We start from the raw sequence: 20,391 nt of genomic DNA, 5'->3' as shown, positions 1-20,391 counted from the left end.
GTGGCGGCCGGCCCATAGGGGCCCCTCTTCCCACATTAAAAATAAAAAAATATATTTAAAATTTTTTTTTTTTTTTATTTGTTATGAACAAGGTAAATATTATATAATTGGTATCAGTAAAATGTATAATCTACAATAAAATCTCGTTTAAAATTGTGTTACGATGTCTAAAGTTACTGATAAGTCACATGTTTCTTGCCTGGCTTTGCCCGTGTATCATTATCCTCTCGTCTGGACGCTATGCACAGCGCCCAGACGAGAGTGCAGCAAGTGCAGCAGAAGCCAACTGTTGCTATCTTTAAACTATGCCGCCAAAACATAATTTCAGCCAATCAGCGTCGTCAAATCTGATGGTCACAGGGCGCCTACGTCAGCGCCCTGTGACCATCAGATTTGACGACTCTGAGTTGTTTGGACTCGTATCCAAGGAGACAAAACAGGAAGCTGTCATTCACTCTGGAAGCTATCATTAGCAGCTAATGAAAACTCAGTTTTTGACATAAAAATGGAATTATGGATTATCAATCGTTTTTTCAAACTGACAGACACATTGGATTAACCTATGGATTAACCTTCAGCCGCGTTTTTCTCGTTTTTGATCAGAATAACAGCAAAAGGTGAGCATATCTCCGTGTTTTGCGACCTAAAGCTACGTCGTGTGATGTCTGTGTTTGCTTCCCCCGTCGCGAGTTCTGATCGCTCAGTGATGATACTTGTATTTCTAGAATCTGTGGAATCTCAGCTTGTTAGCTATGCTTGTTTGTGCATATCCTATAAGTATATCGATTGATTTATACCTAGAGTGCGTTAGCATTTTTCCGCTCAGGGCTCATTTAGACGCTTCTTGTGAGACTTGTGTTTTGTTTCGGTAAACATGTTTCATATCATCAGTTAGCTGAGTTTCTTCCTGTTAAATGAGCAGGACACATGAATAGTTTATTACATATTATTAATTACAGTTTCGTGAGAAAAAAAACGGGGGAAAAAAGCCCCTTAACAGGTTAAATGGGAATTAAATCATTTTAAGTAATTTTGAGTGTTCCCAAAGCCCCGGTGTTCTGCAGTTTGTGTGGGCCTACTGTACTGTTGCACAGTTTATGCTGTAGAAACTATGTCCAGGACAAGGTGTTTGGAAGTTTTGGATGATTCATAGCTAACCACACTGAAGATTATGGAGGTATTGATCAGTCTTCTCATATTTTTAAGCCTCAATTTGTCCTTTCCCCCCTCTAACATCACCAGAAGTCATAATTTAAGGGGTCTTTTCTCAATTTCTTTTACCGGGGGAGCATCCCCCCGGACCCCCCTAGTATTGTTTGGTCACCATTTCCACAGTCCCACCTAAAATATTTTCCACCAGCCACCACTGCCAAGCCTGTCTGTCTTTTACACACGTTTGGAGTCAATATGTCTTTTGCGTAAATGCCCAAAAGGTATTCGTTTTCCCATTTATAATTTTTTCCCCTCTTCAATCTCATTTCATGACATGATGAGACAGTGATAGTGAGTAAGAACCTCTTTTAGACATGCACATGCTGTGTGTGTTTATTTGGCACGTGCACACACACAAACCGTAAAAAATCTTGAACCAGTGTTTTTTTTCAAACAGCCTGTTTTTGCAACAGATCTTTAACGTAATAAGCCGCTAACACCTCCCAAACTCATACCCATGCACACACACACACACGCACGCACACACACACACACACACACACACACACACACACACACACACACACACACACACACACACACACACACACACACACACCACACACACACACACACACACACACACACACACACACACACACACACACACACACACACACACAGTCAAAGTAATTGGAGACACCTGTACTTAAAAAAATAAGGAGAAGATGAAATAGGAAAAGAACAAAAAAGAAGAAAGACAAAAAGAAAAGGAAAAATAAGCAGAAATAGGACAAGAAGAAGAAGAAGCAGAGGAAATAGGAGAAGAAGGAGACAGTTCAAGTAAAGACTAAGTGTTTTTTCTACACGTTGACACTCACCTCCAGAGCTTGGAAGATGGCCCTGCGGTACGAGGCCAGCTTGGTGTAGGAAGGCTGGCTGAAGAACTTGGGGAAGGCGGTGATGGAGTCCAGTTTATCTGCAGAAACCTGGAGAGAAAACACACGGCATCACAGCAAGTACAACTTTAACAAAATGTCCCTCTCCGTCCCTCCTACAAAAATGCTGAACTTGTCAACCAACAACATGTCTTTTTATGTTTACTAAAGATAAAACTCTTGCAGAGGGGTTTAAATAAACAGAATCAATCTGCAGTGACCGACACAGAGAAACCTCTAGCTGCATAGCTTTATAGGAAACCGTTGAACCTTGTGATTGCAGGATGGGGGCATCTGCTCCAGAAAGATAATAACAACAACCAAAAGTGATACAAATAACCACGTTCAACTAGTTAGGACAAATGAAGCAAACCAAGGACATACACAGGTCAGACAATAGTGTTCTCCCACAGTTTGAACTATGGCTGGGCAATATATCAATTTTATATTGATAAGAGACTACATATCATTTGGATATTGTGAAATGCCATAAGTGTCTATTCCTGGTTTTATAAAGCTGGATTACAGTAAAGTAAAGTCATTTTCTGAACTAACCCAACTGTTCTACATGATCGTCAAACTGCCTTCACCCACTTAGTAATTAAATCCACATTACTGAGGATTATTTATCATAAATCTTGTTACGAAATATATTGTGAAAGCACCAATAGTCCACTTAACAATATCCTCATAATATCTATAATGGATTAGTGATGAGAAATAGTGTGATATTTAAATTTCTCCAGGACTAATTTAAGGTGATGATGATAGGACAGTTCTTTGTCAGTACATACAGTTCTTTGTTAGGACATAGTCTCAGTACATTTCCATTACAATTTCCTTTTCCGCCCTCACCTCAGAGAACTTGCCGTCTCCAAACCACTGCAGCCACCTCATGCCGTGGCTGGCCTGCCGCTTGCCAGTAGCGCGCCACGTCACCACGATGCCGGGCCACCAGGAGAAACCCTTAATCTTCCCCCACACCAGCTCACCGAGGCCAAACCCCTTGTTGTCCTGGAAGGTGGAGGGAGAATACAGATGAGAAGAGAATAAGGCCACTGATTAAAAAAAAAAGGTCTTGTGAAGTGCAGAAAGAGAGAACACAAATGCAGAGATGAGGGCCAAGTTAGTGATTTGACCTTTTTGGGAACACTCTCCCTTTCCCTGGTACTGGAGGTGAAAAGGAGAAAGAAGAGATAACAGGAGACTTTGGCAAAAACAACTTCTTGTTAGCCTGTCTTAAAGAAAGGAGGAAACACGAGTGGAGCCAGAAAAGAGGAAACATGAAGATAAGAAGTCTCATATGGATGGGTTGACGGAAAATCCCATGACCATATTTTAGTCTGCCAATTCGAAAAAATTTGGCCTGAGACAAAGATGTTTAAAAGAGAAAACAAGAGTTATTTTAGAAGAACCATTCCAACTTTCTCTTATATGATAACCCTCTGTGGGTAGAATGAGTAGATAATGAAAATAGCTTTATTCTATTTCAAAAGTAGTTTAACTGTGTTTAACATGAGGAAAGGAGATAGGAAGACAACTAATTAAAACACAAACACAAATCACAGAACATTTTTATAGTGGATTAAGATATCACAAAGATTTTGGGAAAGTCCTCCCTCTCTCTACTCCAGACTACCAAATCAAATGTTTTGTTGGAAAAGGGACAAATTAGTGTGGGAATACGAGCTAACATTTGAGGAAAGAAACATCTCCTGTACCCTACTTGACATGAAAAAAATACACTTTAAGTATGTTGGTATTAAATTAGATGTAAAATCTAAAACTGGACTTCACAGCTGACCGTGACATTTACCTTTATGTGGAAGAAAGAAAAACAATAGGAAGTTTCCCTTGCATGAGTCAAAACTGAATTGTCTCAAGATTAAACAGATCTTTAAAGCATAACAAAATCACTTTACAGCTGTCTGAAAACTCATTGTGATCTCATTTGCTCAGGTGTTTCTATTATTTTTGCCTTGCACTTCAGTCTTCAAAGAAAACTTCAAACGGTAATACCCTTATTAAACCTTTTTTTGTATCTCGCCTTCTTTCTTTCTCAAGTTATGTGTACTGATTTATGAGCAGGTGGGATTTCTATGCTTGCAAACAAATCCAAGTTGAGCCCAGGATATGTGATCCTTCAGTCCGCCTTAAGAGAGAAAAACCCATTAGGCTTTGTAAAGGAGTCCGACTCCTCTAAAGGATGCTACGCTCCACTGAGTCCTGCCTGGATCCAGAGAAAACAAACCTAAACACACACATTAACCAGTGGTGAAGGAAGTATTCACACTCCGTTAAATACTATGTAGTCCTGGATTGAAAATGTTACTTGGGTAAAGGTATGTAAGATAAATACGAAAATGTATTAAAAGTAAAAGTACTTAATGCAGAAACATTTTCCTTTGGGAATGTTATGCTAGTAGATATTTGACAATTATATTGGTATCCTCTCCATTTAGTGAGATGTGGCATCAGAAACTACTAAGACTCCAATAACAATTTCACAATGAACCTCAACTAAATAAAACATGTTAACATTTTTAAATAGGAAAGTAGGATCATGAAATGTATTTTGCATTCAAATAAATATTTAAATGATGATAAAAATGTGCTTTTATACTCAAACTCTTGTAGTGGAGTAGAACATTTCATGACAAGAAAATATAAATTAAAGTAAAAGTAACCCAAAGCTGTACTCAAGCACAGTACATGATACAAATGTTCTGTTATATTCTTACTCTCGCATTAACATACACATAGAAAGCCTGTGTACTGAAAGACAGTGTGCACCCAGACCTGAGACGTGCAGAAGGACATGCAGATATGCACACAACACACACACACACACAGGTCCTCGCGGTCTTCGTGACCTGAAAGAAGCTATTGATACAGAGCAAATACTGCCAGATTATGTGTGTGTGTGTGTGTGTGTGGGTGTTTGGCCACCTGCACCAACACAAGGCCAGGTGGAGGAGGCTCTGAGGTCGGAGAGGGGAGTTTACTTTCCCCTCTTTCTATCACTGCCAAACCTCATTCCCCTTTCTAAAAGAGAGCTACCAATACTGGGAAAACAGCTGGCTCCAAAAAAGAGGGCAGAGAGCGAGAGAGAGAGAGAGAAGAGAGAGAGAGAGAGCGAGAGAGAGGAGAGAGCGAGAGAGAGGAGATAGATAGAGCGAGAGCGAGAGCAGAGAGCGATGAGAGAGCAGATCCTCGCGTGAGCTCTCTATAGCTCTCTCCTCTCTCTCTCTCTCTCTATCTCTCTGCATCTCTCTTCTCTCTCTATCTCTTCTCTCTTCTTCTTCTTCTCTCTTGGCGGTCCTTAAGCCTTCACAGGAGGCTTCAAGTGAAGAAAGTGCTCAGAAAGGCTGTATTATTTAAGAGAATACCTTAATCCTGTCCGTGGCATTACTTTATCCAAATTTTAAAGTGTCTCAGACTTCAGAGGAAATGCTCTTTAATATAAACCATGTTGCAGGAGCGCTACCTAAAAGACGAATTTGGCAGCCAACTCTAAGATGACTATGTAGCCTATCAAAACAACAAATACTTAAGATACCACGATTGCTAACAATTGGCTGAAATGTGCAGGAAAATTAAACATAAAACCTAAAATCTACTGATGCAGAAAGCACTGGGCATACACATATACCTCAACTAGAACCAAGTTATTTGGGAACATGTTTTGCTTCTTAAACTCAACTATTCACAGTAGTGCTTTCAAAAACTGTTTGCTTAGTAGGATATGTTAAACACCTTCAGTGCAGACATCCTGTTTTGTGGGTTTTCTATCCATTTCTTTGAAGATCTTCAAATACCTCTATCTGCCCCTATGAGTTTAGATTCTAGTTCTGTTATCTGAATCTAACCCCCCGTCCTTCCCCCTGCAAACTCTCTCTCTCTCTCACAGATCTTACATTGTACTCTGGCTGGATCTCAGAGCTGGACGAGGTGCTGATGCTCTGAGCCGAGTCCTTGGAGTTTTGCTCCATCAGCTCCATATGAGGGGTATTAGGAACGCTGCCGGATACAACTGCAGCCACCCGGGGAACACTTCCAACACCTCCAGCCCTTCCAGACTGACAAAGGGAGACATAAAAGAGAGGTTTATTAGACTTAAAGGAATGAGAGCGAAAGATAGAGAAAGACATGAAAGCTACTTTTCTTTTCAGATATAATTTCCCCGAGCTTTTAAAGCCGTGGTAAGCAGTATTCTTTTGGGAGTCATTTGGCAAATATTCTATAAATAAACCTTCAGCATGCTACTAGACTTCTTCAACTCCTCTCCTGGCACATTTTTCAGGCTTTTACCAAACTCTAATTTCAGAGTAAGAACGGTCTTATTGGCTAATCAATCAATTGGTGATAGTTAGATGAGGATCCTGAAGGAAAAGCTGCTATTCCAGCATTGGAGCTGCCCTCACTACTAACTGTACCAAGCATAAAAAGGAAGACAAACTAATTCAAGCGTGGCTCAAAAAGGTCAGTCAAGTACAAATACACCTCATGCTAACTGAAGCATCGGCTAACGTTTGCTGCTAGCTCACGGCTAAAGTTAAAATGAGGCTAAACTATTAGCAACTTTTCAAACCAGAACCGGCTAAGCAGCGAGCTAAACTATTAGCATGTTCTTTACATATGTTTTAATGCTGATATTGAAGCTAGCTAATCAGTGTGTCACTTTAAAGAGGTTTGAAAAGAACGAGTAGTACTTGTACAGGTTACTGTTACTGCAAGAAGAAGAGCTGCATTAACAGGACTGTATTTAATAAAAATTCTGTTGGTTAATTTGCCTCTTCCAAAAAAGTGCCTACCATGGGGTACCACTTGAATAACAAAATGAAAGATTTGTATGGAATGTTTGCCCAATGACGGAGAAATAACAGTTTTAGTGTTTTTTTTTTTAGAAGCACTGACGACAAGCTGTGAGTAAAGCAAACACAGATCAAATATTGGCCACACACAGAAAGACACACACACACTCCAGGTAATCTCCCCTTTTAAACACTGCAGCTTCTTCAAAGGTGGTTTCAGTTATTGCTTTCAACTCTGTGTTGTGTCTGCATATAACCAGGGCATCAGTAAAGTAAATGGATTGACACAGAGAGAATGGGTGTTTCTCAATCTCGAGTACGCTTGCTTGGTAGCACATGTCTTCCGAGTTACTTGCTTCAGAAGCGAGGCAAGAATACTTCCTGGCATTCGGAAAACGAAGAGTGGAACAGGCGAGCAAGTGTGCAGGTGTGCATCATATGAGAGGCCCCGCCTTACATTTTCCGCCACAGATTTGGGGAAATTGGTCCGTGCGCAAAGCATTGTGGGGATTTTAAGACCGCGGAGTCTACACATGTGCAGCCTCGAAATTTCTCCAAACGAAGTACGCCGGGCTCGGTAGAATTCCAAGTATGCTGGACATTGGAACAATACTTCGGCGGCACTCGATGTCGTAGTATTCTTGAAATAGTGGCTCTGGAGCAGCTTTACTCGAGATTGAGAAACACCCAGAGTACTTACAAGTAAAAGGTTTGCCCTCCAGCTGTTATCAAGAGCATTTAAAAAAATGTGTAATCAAATACAGTCCAAAACCATATTAAAAAATATCAGATTTCATATAAGAGGAGTTACTGGCAATTAACAATAAATAAAGGAAAACACACTGCCAAGTTTTTTTACTGTAATGTGTTTAACAGTTTAAATGGGCAAGGGTTTAAAAGGAAGACATATTGTTTTTTTCAAGCCCATTCAATAGATTTGGACACATTCCTCTTGTTTACACCACGATGTGGGGAAATAAAAAACTAAATTGAACTGTTTAAACCCTTTTTTTCCCACTGCTTTGCAAAAGCACCAGTAACTACAGCAAGCATGAAGGGTCAAAATAACATGTTTGTGTTTATCCTGGCTGATGAGCAGGAAGCAGATTATTTACACATTTAGAAGCACAAACAAGGAGGAAATGTAGCTTACTAAAAATGTGTTTTAAAATAAACATCACAGCCTTTGGAAATGGAAATATTTAATGTGGGGAGAACAGAAAACGGTTTGTGTGTGTGTTTACCATTAACATGATGTGCTCCTGTTTGCGGCTCTGTCTGCGAGGTTTGTTGTGTGTGTGTGGCTTCAGACCGGCCTGGAAGATCGTCCTGGGTCGGGGCGTCTGCCTCAAACTCAACTGAGGCGCTCCTGCAGCTTTCTCCTGGAAACAAAGACACAAAGTGGATTAATTCTCCAAGAAATCGCTTTTTTACACACTTCCTCTATGTAAGTTGTGTGTGTCTTACCTCGCTGTAGGAGTCCCAGGTAGTCTCTTCTTCCACTGACTTCTTCCTGCTTCTTTTCCTGCTTCCCTCCAAACACTGGTTGCCATCTGAGAAGAGAAAACAACAGAAGGTTCGACAGATGGCCCGAAAGAAACCCAATATTTTCAAGATATCGGGCTAGACAGTCACATACTGTATTCTTTGTTGTTTTGCCTCTGTAACACAGCATGTCCAAAGCAAAACGACACTATAAAAATGAAGGGTTACATTCTAGCCTTAAAGATATCACAATCTATGTTGATTTCGCTTGTTGATGGTAAATGAAAATTCTTCAGTGCTTGCTATATAAAATGAGAAAGCAGATGCAAAAGAGGTTTAGCTTCCTGCATCCATTGTTGATTTGCCTCTTATAAAAAATGCTGAATGGATTGAAGTTGGGCTTTTATTATGAAAGGTAAAAACTGAATGATTGAAGCTGTAGTGTAATGGCGTTGAAAATGTTGAAATAATAAAGAGGTGTTTCCATCTTGGTTCAAGTTTGTTTAGGCTACAAAAACTCTGTGTTTTACTTTTACCTTTTACTTCCAGAATAGGTGCAACCAGGCTACATTGTAGATTGGATAGGTATGTGTGTGTGTGTGTGTGTGTGTGTGTGTGTGTGTGTGTGTGTGTGTGTGTGTGTGTGTGTGTGTGTGTGTGTGTGTGTGTGTGTGTGTGTGTGTGTTACCTTGAGGTGAGGCGGCGTCTCCGTTCTGCTTGGGGCTGAAGGGGGATGGCGGTTCAGCCGCAGTCAGAGGGCTGTTTTCATTGGTCAGCTCCACTCCGCTGTCGTTCTCTGATTGGCCCTCAGCTGGAGGCGATACTCCAATAACCGGCGCCTGATGACAGAGGAGCGAGAATAACGTCAGGGAAGATGATTCATATACTTTTATCTCACCAGCTCGCCAAAGAGAGGCCTGACTTTTAATTTAAAAGATGCAATAAGCAAAAGCAAAGTGGAAATAGTTAAGTACAACTCCCAAGATGCACTTCAACTAGGAACGCCATTCTTAGCGTTCTGTTAACCGAAAATGCTGTTTGGAATACTTATTTTTACATTTAAAATGGGTTAATTAGGAATCTAGGTTCAATTAAGAGCCATCAGCTACAACTGCAGAAACAAATGCAGCAAGTTTAAATATAAAAGCTAAAATAACACCTTTATTGTTGTGTTGTTCAGGAGACTTCAGAGTTTTTATTTCAAGCAAAATAAAGAATATTATTGAAACTTAGATTTTTTTAAATCTCCTAATCTTGGCCGTTTTCGTTGTGATCGCGAAATTCCCCTAGTTTCCCCTTGTTTATAATATCACTGTTCCAAGCAAACGAGTGCTTTTTGTTTTGAAATCACTTCCGCGAGTTTCGCGGACCCCCCCCCCCCTCCCCCCTCGCTACAATGACCATTAGACCATTTAGTAAGGTAACAAGCAAAAGGGCAAAAACGCCTCTCAGACGCTCTTCCGTTTACTTTTTTAATAAAGGAAAACAAATGGTCCGTAGATACACGGATTCATCTCCCTCCATCATGTTGATTTGAATCCGAAGTTCTGAACATGAGCCCGCCCCGCTCGACCTTCTGAGCCAATCACAGCGTGATAATGACCTGCCTTCCGTTTCAACCATACTCCTTCCGTTTACACTATACTTTCTCTCACACATACATTCTTCTCTTACATACATACATTGTCTTCAGACATGCATATATTATTTATAATATTAAGTGTAAACATTGAATGAATGTGCATGAGAGCAAAATGTATAAATATGAGCATTAAAATATATGAATATGAGAGCAAAATGTATGAATGTGTGAGTGTTAGGGGTGTAACGGTATCCGTATTCGTCCCGTACCGTCACGGTTCGGCACACGCAGTCACACGACGAATACGCCTTTTTCTTTTACGAGTGGGAAAAAGGTCTGTCATTCAGGGCAGTATCCACTACACTATATATAATCCAGGGGGTGGTATTGCGCCTAAAAGCTGTTTGCCAGCCGCCCTTAAACAACAAATGAAGAACAAGAAGAAACACAACAACAAAACGAACAAAATACAAGAAGAAGAAAAGTTAGTATGGCGATTTCAGATAACACAGGAGCTAGAACCCACCTGCTTCTTTTAAATCAGCTGTGTGGGAACATTTCGGGTTCCCTGTGGATTACAATAACGATGAAGTGTGCGAGTGGTGGATCGGAAGAGCACGGTGTGTCGGCGTTGTTCGATAGCGGTGCGGTATGCTAATGGTAACACACGCCAAACATGCTAAATCATATCAGAAGGCATCAGCCAGATTTGCCAATCACCAGAGCGGCAAAAGACAACAGCAGTTCAACAGCTGATCCCCGCTGTTTTTAAGAAGCCAATAGACGTGAAAGCCGTGAGACCAAAATAAATAACGGAAGCTTTTGGCATGTTTTTCAACGACTTTGCGCTCTTGAAACACTTTCTTAATATTTATGATGTAATATTTTCAAGACATTCTTTTTAGCTTTACAGCTTGATGAAACCTTTTTGTTTGACATCAGCCATTATAGATAATATGGCCATCTGAGTGTGTGTGGTACTGTTTATGGTTTGTTTTTAACTGTTTAATACGGTTAATTATTCAAAATGTCAGAGTTCCTTATTTTTAAACTGAAACTTGCACTACTGTTCAAACATAAATAACAACAAACCTGGAATTATGCATTTGGGAGTTTTTTTTGCTTTTTCTTGTTGTACCGAACCGTACCGAACCATGACCCCCAAACGAACCGAACCGTGACTTCTGTGAACCGTTACACTAGTAGTGAGTGTAAATATATACGTGTGTGAGAGTGAAAATGTGTGTATGTAAAAGGAGAATATATGTGTGTAAGAGTGAAAATTAGGGATGCACGATATTGGTTTTTTGAAACCGATACCGATAACTTCCTGCTTCTCAAGACCGATAATACAAAAAATGTTACGCCACTAATTATTTTAACGCGATTAACGCATGTGTATTTTTTTTCCTCGGCCGCCCCGTAGTTTCAGAGCGCATCGAGTTTAAAATACCATCTACAAGCTGATGCTGACAGCCCCGCTCCTGTCGCCCGCTTGTGGCAGACCACACTTCCACGCTCACTGGCAGGCACCGACTGGCCATCTGGAGGACCGGGAGGGTGTGTGTATGTGTGGCCCGAGCGAACGAGAGAGAGACCTTACGTGCATTGTTGTTGTTAGCATCTGGTGCTAGCTAGCTGCGCTAAAGGATATACGGAGCTGTTTAAATGAAAACAGAGGAGCGACATTTCGCCACAACTGCGCCGAGCACTTGACTTTATGCAGGAAGCCAGACAGTGGGACATTGTACGAAAAGTCAGCACATTCAGCACGGATAGTGCGCAACATGATTGCAGCGTCCAGGCAGCTCCGGTTCGAGCATATGCCTTGAGTTGCACATAGCTCCAACGCCCATACCACCGACGACATGTTTGTTTACTGTCCTGGCTTCACGGCCGCACACCATTCACGTCACAGCCAGGCATGAGTTAGGGAGCGCTGGATTTGTGAAAAACTCCCCTCTTCCTAAACCACTAATACCACAGTACTGGCAAAACGGGAGGAGCCGAGTGAAAAACAAGCGCCCCTCATCCCAATCCACCCACACCGCAGTATTTTTTTCTTTTTTTTTACTCAAAAAATATATTGTATATTATCGGGGCTATTAATACTGGTATCGGGTTTATCGGGATGACGTCATAATTCCTAATATCGGACCGATAATTATCGGTCCGATAATTATCGTGCATCCCTAGTGAAAATATATGTATGTAAAAGGAGAATGTATGTGCATGAGAGGACCAGTATGAATTACGGCCTGTACGGCCCCTCCTACCGACATGCATTGAGAACGTGTTCAACATGTCCAATCGTGTTAATAAAAATCTTCTAAACCTTAACTTTTCACGGCTTTCCAACTGGGTCACTGGAACCTCCTGGGGAATTTCCATTATACAGGTTTTAGCTCATTGTATTTTCTTTGTATATTGTCTCTACTGTTTATGCTTCATATGTTGTTTTCATGAATGAAACAATCTCACTCTGCTGCTTTTTTTAAAGGTGCAAAATCAAACATTAATGCTGCAGTGGAGCCAATATGTAAAGACACATTGACATGTTGGAGACTGTCTGGCACACCCTCATGTCCACCTGAGGTAAACCCTCTGACTCTACACAAACACTTCGGAGGAATAAAAGCAGGTCATGAATCCGAGAGGAATTCGCTTACAGTGACAGTGAGTCATCTGTTTGAGAAGAGTACTTATGACATCCTACTTAATGAACTGACTCCATCTAATTCCCTGTTTCTGTATGCCCAGATTAGAGGAAGACCGAGTACAAAAGGTTTATATACTGCTGTATTTAGGTAACACCTAGGCCCTAGGGAGATTTACACACTTATGACGCATTTCCACTACAGCGCGGAGCTCGCTTTAAGCATGCCGTGGCTGGCCCGTTTTTGGTTGCGTTTCCCACTTAGCGTAGTTCCGGCTAGCGGGTACTATTTCACAGTTTTTCTGGCCCCATAAAATCCAGGTTCTTTCCGGGCCAACAACCGGGCTGAGTATAAATTAGAGAGAGAATCGCTGGCAAGGGGGCTACAACTACAACAAAATGAACATATTTGACCGTGATTTAATTGTAATACACGTTTCAAAATGATGCCGAAGTAACAACATACTGATACCGGTTAGTAAAAACCTTGAATTAATGCTTTGACAAGTCTGCAGACAGACGGCAGGCAAAAAACCTTTTAAAATGCGTGTTTTCTTTAAAGCTAACGCAGTATATGCTCCGACCGTCCACACTCACAACAACGGCCTATACAGACATAAATAAACCAGCGACTGTATTCGCCATGACACAGGCAGTCTGTGGTTTGTACTTGTTTAACTTTTGTCTAGTTTCTGAACAGATATGAGGAGCTGTGAGCTTGAGTGCTAACAGCTAACGGCTGATGTTGTTTTTCTGTGGTTCTCATTGAAGATGACGTCACGGCTCCGCCTACACTGCGTTACTATAGTTACTGCCCCAGCTACTAAACTGTAATGGAAATGCAGCATAAAGTGAGCCAGTCCTAACAAGGCCTAACGAGGCCTAGCCATACCAAGCGAGGCAGAGCGAGAATGCGCCATTACACACTATGTCTGCTAATGCGTGTGTGTGTGTGTGTAAACATTCACTACTGAATGCTCATGCAGGATGCATGAAGATGAATATCTGAGTATTGGAAACTGACATTTCTGATAGCTGTTATGGCTGTTTTTAAACATTAAACACATTTTTGGGTCCTGCTTTTTTTTGGCTTTATCCTAACATGACTAATGTACTTGTCAAACTCACATGAATTTGACATCAAATCAAGTATTTCATGTAATCCATCTGCATAGATTTTCAGTAGTATCCTTTAAACAATATTATACCAGCAATTTCTCTAAACATATAAATAAATACAAATCAATGCATGTTGCATACAAAATATCATTGGTCCCATTAAATATTATACAATACCAAGTTGCAACAGATTAGAGAGAAGACAGAAACGGAGCAGCTGTGCAACAGATGAGAAAATAGTGAGAATGTTGGCTGTTTGTGATTTAACATCGTAAAACAGGGAATGCATGTGGTGTGTGAGTGTTTGTGATGCCAAATTTCCACAGCTGTTGATGAACTCCATGAACCTGTGCATAAGGTGTGTGTTCAAGATGATTGAGAGTGAGAGTGGGAGCAGAAAAGAGTGATGCTTTAGGGACATAAATAATAACAGAGAATCGCAAAAAATCCCTGTTTAAAAATTAAAAAGCTGTTATCAGAGAATGATTGGCATTTTGACTTTTGACTGGAGCTGCAGAGTATCCAAGCCTATTATCAGATTAAAAGATAGGATGCAAAAGTGATTTCGGGCCAGATGTGGGAGGCGTGTGGTGCAGTGGGTTGTGCTTTGGTGTTCGGATCAGGGGGTCACAGGTTCAAACCCCACTGCAGTCAGCATGTCGTTGTGTGGGCGAGACACTTCACCCCAAATTGCTCCTGTGGGGATTGCCCACAGTATTGAGTATGGAAGTCGCTTTGGATAAAAGCGTCTAACAAGTGACATGTAATGTAGTCCCATTTTTTACTGAATTGTTCAATTACAGTCAAAGGATTCTGATGTAAAATGTTGGTTGGTATTAAAATAAAACAATTCCGGTGTAATTTGGGTATAAAAATGGACATGTCTCTCTTCATTAGCTTTACATTTGAAAATATTAGAATGAAAAAGGATCATAAGTGAGACTCAGAGGACATGACCTCCCTGAAATTCAACAGCCTGGGATGAAGGATCACAGCTGGAGGAAATCTGAATCCCCGCAGCACAGCTGTTCTCAGCGGCCTTGGCTGCCACAGACACTCCGCTGCTAATGCTAACAAACACAATAAAACATGAGAAAATCTCAACTTAACCCTCTGAACCCCAAAACCAACTGTCGGCTGCATGTTTTCTTTAGAAATAATGCCTTAGCCAGAAACTTTGAATACATGCATTGTATCAGACTTTTCAGTCTGAGCTCTTCAAACACCCAAAGAGCGAGTTTTTTTATAATATGTCCTCTATAAAATGTGGACAAGTTGAGACTGAATGAAACCCTCTCGTTCCCTTTTTCCTTTCTGCATCAACCATCCTTCCTCATATTTTCTTTCAATTTGTTGTGTTTAAATATTTTTCTGTCTCGCAGTCTGGACTAAACCAGAACAGGTCTGCATTGGTTAAAGAAGAGGATCAAAAAAGGTCTCTAATGGCGCATTTCCACTGCAGGGCCTCGCACGGCTTAGTACGGTATAGTTAGGCCTTGGTATGCCAGGCTCACTTTATGCTGCGTTTCCATTACAGTTTAGGAACTGGGGTAGTAACTATAGTAACGCAGTGTAGGCGGAGCCGTGACGTCATCTTCAATGCGAAACACAAAACCAACATCAGCCGTTAGCTGTTAGCACTCAAGCTCACAGCTCCTCATATCTGTTCAGAAACTAGACAAAAGTTAAACAAGTACAAACTTGACAGTACAGACTGTCTGTGAATACAGTCGCTGGTTTATTTATGTCTGTATAGGCCGTTGCATATACCACGTTAGCTTAGCCGATCTCCATTCAGAAAACACGCATTTTAAAAGGTGTTTTGCCTGCCGTCTGTCTGCAGACTTGTCAAAGCATTAATTCATGGTATTTACTAACCGGTATCAGTATGTTGTTACTTCGGCATCATTTTTAAACGTGTATTACAATTAGCCTATTCAGCCCGGTTGTTGGCCCGGAAAGAACCTGGATTTGATGGAGAGCCAGAAAAACTGTGAAACAGTACCCGTTAGCCGGAACTACCCCTAGTGGAAACGCAACAAAAAATGACCCGGGTTTGGCACGGCACGCTTAAACTGTGCTACGCGCTGCAGTGGAAATGTGCCATAAGTTCAACGAGAAAGGGAGCTCAGACACAACCCTACGAATTCTTGAAGAGTAAAAGCAGAAAGACACAAAAAAACGGCAAGAGCAGTTTGTTTCATGACATATTTTTTGTAACAAACTTTCCTAATATTCTTCGTCTTAAAAGCAGTGATCCCCTCTCCTTTTTTTCTCAAGTACTGCCAGGATGCGAGAATAGTGTTGTGGGAAATGTCTATTGCTTATTCCAACTGCTCTTGTTTCATAAGTGAGTAGAAAATTGGATTGGATGTCGGAAGGGTAGCTGTGTGACTGTCAATATGCTCTATTAACCTGCCTTCCTGGATATCAATCATTTATCCTCCTCTTTCTCTTTGCTCCTGCAGACATGAACACGCCCGATGAAGCATTAAAGCAGCACAAATGATCCTTTTCTTCCCTCGTCCACCCCCCTTTCCTGTCTTTTATAGCACAAATACGGCAACTATAGATATTCGCCTACTACAACAGTGGCAAGTGTATGAACATGCATCCTGCACTCTATTTTGCTGTGTATGTATGTATGTATGTCTGGTAAAGCAGCGAGTAAATCCCTACACTGTGCAGATTTCACCAACCTACGTCACACACACACATTCCTGGCGAGCAGCAGTCTGCCCCGCGGCGCTCCGATGGCGCTGTCAAAACTTCTTAGCGAGGCCTAAATGATTAGAAACGCAGGCCTACGGCGAACACTTGGACAACGCTGTTCCAAAAACACAACGTGCAGTAAATCGTCACATAAGGGGGGTTTAAGGTCTGAGAGAGACAATTAAAAGGTGTTTGTCCAATGATGCTGCAAGTCCCAACAATAATGCAAGCTTGCAAAGTTGAGTTTGAAATCAGTGAAGTCATATTTATTTTCATTTTGTTTTCCCCTACCTTAAATAAATTGTCTGTTCTGTTTTGAGAATAATATTGTTTTATGCATGGACTTACTTAATAAAGCAACATTTAAGAGGTGGGTCTTCATTTTGTTTGTCTGAGGCCTCTTGTCTTTAACTTGGGACATTTGGGACAACTTCCTCTGGGTATTAAATTGTCTGACTGAATATGTATGTATCAATGCAGTATTTATTATATCTACTGAAGTATTAGAGCTCAGGATATCTTCGCTGCTCTGATTTTTAATGTAATGTTGAATTCCCCAGAATGCATTCATAAAAATGTGATGGTGTCATTTGCAGCTGTTCTGGATCCTTAACTCAAATCACGTGATGTTTATCAAGAGATTCCGTTTTGTATTCAAATTGGCTCTGCATGCATTACATTTACAGCTTGAAGGATCTTAAAGGTGGGGTAGGTAATTTTGGAGAAACCAGCTACAATTTGAAAATACACAGCCGAAAGAAATCTGCCACTTCCTTACGCTCTGTAAGGAACCCTCCTCCAACACACACGAACGTGCACATGACCAATGAGGGCACGAGATAAATTTGTGCACAGATGGAAGGCTGACAGGCAGGTAGGCCATCCAGTTATTTTAGCCGGGCCGGCTAAAATAACTGGTCGTGCTTTTTACAGTACCACGGCTTCCACAGATGACATTTTTGTATGGATTTTTTGTCAAAGCACTTAAGATATTAATTGCTATCGGGATGTTAAGAGCATTCCATGGAATATAACAAAAAGTGTATCTCAAGCCGGTTTCTCAAACTTACCTACCCCACCTTTAAATGTATCGTTTGTTTAAAATAAAAAGGTTTTTGTCCGTGATACGTCTACTGTGAAATATGTGCAATTATAATGCTGCCTTGGTTTTTCTTACATTTAATTTAAGTTCATGAAATCACGATATCTCTGCTGCTCTACTTTTTGAATCTTTTTTTTAACCCCCCATATTGCATGATGAAGTCTGCAAGCTGAAGAGTTGCGACTTTCAAAGCACTATTTATTTTTTCCTGATCACTTTTAGACCTTACCACCATCCACCAAGAACTTTGCCTGTTTCCAGGTCGCCTTTGTAAAATGTTTATTGTTATAATTATTCATGACACGTCTGCTTATTATAACCTGTTTCCCTCACTGCTAGATTTAAGATGTCACAGAAACTGAACTTGTGAAAACTGAACACAGGAAGTGCTGAGGATAAAATGCCCTCTTTTTCCCACTACAGTTATTATGAACGTTGGTGTATGATCTAAGAAGTGATCATTAATTTACCTGCTTGCTATCAAGGCATCTTAACTTGATGTGAATGTATGCACTCATCGGATCGTAAAATGTTAGGATGGCAGCTAAACTGGTTAACAAGGAGACGAGCAAACAATAAACAGAGGAGTTTAAAAGGAAGATTAAAGTTAAAAATGATGGATGACAAAAAAATGACGGATGCAGGAAAGAAAAAAGAAAAGCCAGTGGCGAACCGTGTCTATCACAACGGGACCTTCTGTAGACACACACACCTCCCGTCGCCCCGCCCCCCCTCCGCGGCATTATAATGTCCGTCTTTTCACTGAATTGTCGTCTTGAAAAGGGTACTCACAACAATTCCGCAACAACTTCATCTTCACCTGTTGCACTTGTCATTTCAACGTTAAAAACAATAAAACGGCATGAATTGCTTCGTCGCATTCAAAGATCCTCTGTCTCGAGCCAGTTAACTAGCGGGCCTTCTAGAATACCCTGGAACCCAGGGTCGGCGTCATGGGGGGTCATTCGCGGGCCATGCCCCCCCAAATGAGTCACTGTGCCCCCCCAACGCAGGGTTGGCAAGCCTTGCCACTTTGCCGTTTTTTTCTTTTTCTAATCATATAAGTGAAAACGTTTCCACTAAAGGTTTTTTGTGTGAAATACATCAGAAATAAAGAATACAAATATAAAACACAGTGTGCTCACTGTTGCTCTCTGATTGGTGTGTTGCTTGACCAATGACCCCCGACCTTTTTTTTGTTATCATTACTTGGCTGTGTGTTTAGATGAAAGCCTAGTGGCGATCTGTTAATCTGTTATACTGATTATACAGTAAAGCCATCGAAAATAATATGATATACAGTACAGTACAAGTACATGGGTCTCTGTGTGTGTGTGGCACGAGTGCATTTTGTGAGTTCGCGAGCGGTAACGTGGAATGTTGTTAGCATCTGGTTAGCTAGCTATGCTAACGGATATAAAGGGCTGTTTCTACACCAAGGTGGAGGAGAGTCCTCTCCTGTCAGACTGAGAGGATCTTATAACCTCAGCTCAGTGAGGTAAGGACTCTCTCAGTGTTTAGATAGTTCACTTTAGTGTAGGTTATCTCAGTGGGTCTCAAACGGTTTGGTCACCATTTATGTAAGTATTTTCGAGGAATACCTTTATATGATCATTATAGTTATTAAAGAGAGAATAAATGAAAAACGGGTATGAAATACTATAGGACAGAAACACAAGAATACAGTTTAAAAGGGGAATGATTAGTAAAATATCCATAAAGAAAAAGTAAATCTGGTTACAGTTCTGTTTCATATGGATGCTGAGAGATGTAGGCTATCCATAGATCTCTTCATTTTGCTCTCAAAGTGCACCAGATTGATGCATTTAACTTCAATATTTTAAAAATAATCTTCCCGGGGGAGCATGCCCCCAGACCCTCCTAGAGGAGGTTAGGTCCACCCCCACCTAAAACATGTTCACATGGATAGGATACTAAATACATTTGCACACTTTTTATATGGTGGCCTATGTCCATATCAAATCAAATCAAGTTTTATTTATATAGCACATTTTTCAACGATTTTTGGTCGAGCCAAAGTGCTGTACATATAATAAAAAAATAACCTACGGTAAAGACACTTTACAGCAAATACAACAGCACAGTTTGTGCAGAATATCAGTATGAGAAAACGACACCCTCTGTCCTTATATGTTTCTGTTTTGGTGGTCGTGCCACAACCGTGCATGTATGCACAGGTCATAGGTGCGCTATACAATAGCACTACACCCCTGCAATGTGTGTGAAAGACAATAGACTTTACAGCATGTTTTTTGAAATTGAAGTTGCGTTGGTGTTTGTGTGTTGGTTGTTGACGGCAGTGTGTGCCCCCCCTTGGTAAATTATTGCCCCCCCATTCGATTTGTTCTAGAGCCGACCCTGCTGGAACCGAGGGAAACTCTGAAAGAACACGCCCATTGGCTACAAATCAACATATGATTGGTTGATCAAACTGTCAGTCCAAACGTACGCTCTCATTCAGTGTAACGGCCAGGGCATTCTATCAAGGATGTAGAATACCTTGGTTGAAGGAGATTCTATCCAGATACCCAGAACAAGATCTGATTGGTTGCTTTCTTTTCTAACACAAAACCACTGAAATGCGTAGTGCATGGTCCGAGAAGGACAAACAAATCAACGTAACACTGTAATATTACAGATCAACAACACAGATACGATTCTCATTTATTCATTTTATATACATTTTATAATTTTATTTCTATAATTAAATCGATTTTTTCTTTGTTTTATCTGAGTGTTCCTGGGTATTCTCTGAATACCTTGAAGGCCCTGACGGTTTGCCACTGAGATAAGCAGATGGCGGAGAAAAG

At 40.8% G+C, this 20,391-nt stretch overlaps 1 protein-coding gene across 2 annotated transcripts in view; it reads right to left on the bottom strand.

Moving 5' to 3' along the window:
- dnmt3bb.1 (DNA (cytosine-5-)-methyltransferase 3 beta, duplicate b.1) overlaps positions 1-20,391 on the bottom strand; it is a 45,396-nt gene that overhangs the window by 13,642 nt on the left and 11,363 nt on the right. For both annotated transcript variants that reach the window (XM_034235133.1, XM_034235134.1), the window contains exons 3-8: positions 9,078-9,228; positions 8,372-8,457; positions 8,149-8,286; positions 6,008-6,169; positions 2,946-3,104; positions 2,034-2,141 (exon numbers count right to left, since the gene is read on the bottom strand). In XM_034235133.1, the coding sequence (XP_034091024.1) occupies positions 2,034-2,141; positions 2,946-3,104; positions 6,008-6,169; positions 8,149-8,286; positions 8,372-8,457; positions 9,078-9,228 (804 nt within the window). The remainder of the gene's footprint in view (positions 1-2,033; positions 2,142-2,945; positions 3,105-6,007; positions 6,170-8,148; positions 8,287-8,371; positions 8,458-9,077; positions 9,229-20,391) is intronic.

The sequence above is a fragment of the Gymnodraco acuticeps genome, unplaced genomic scaffold (assembly GCF_902827175.1).
Source record: "Gymnodraco acuticeps unplaced genomic scaffold, fGymAcu1.1, whole genome shotgun sequence".
Classification (NCBI taxonomy): domain Eukaryota; kingdom Metazoa; phylum Chordata; class Actinopteri; order Perciformes; family Bathydraconidae; genus Gymnodraco; species Gymnodraco acuticeps.
The sequence above is the reverse complement of the archived record's forward strand: the minus strand, read 5'-3'. Positions and strand labels throughout refer to the sequence as shown.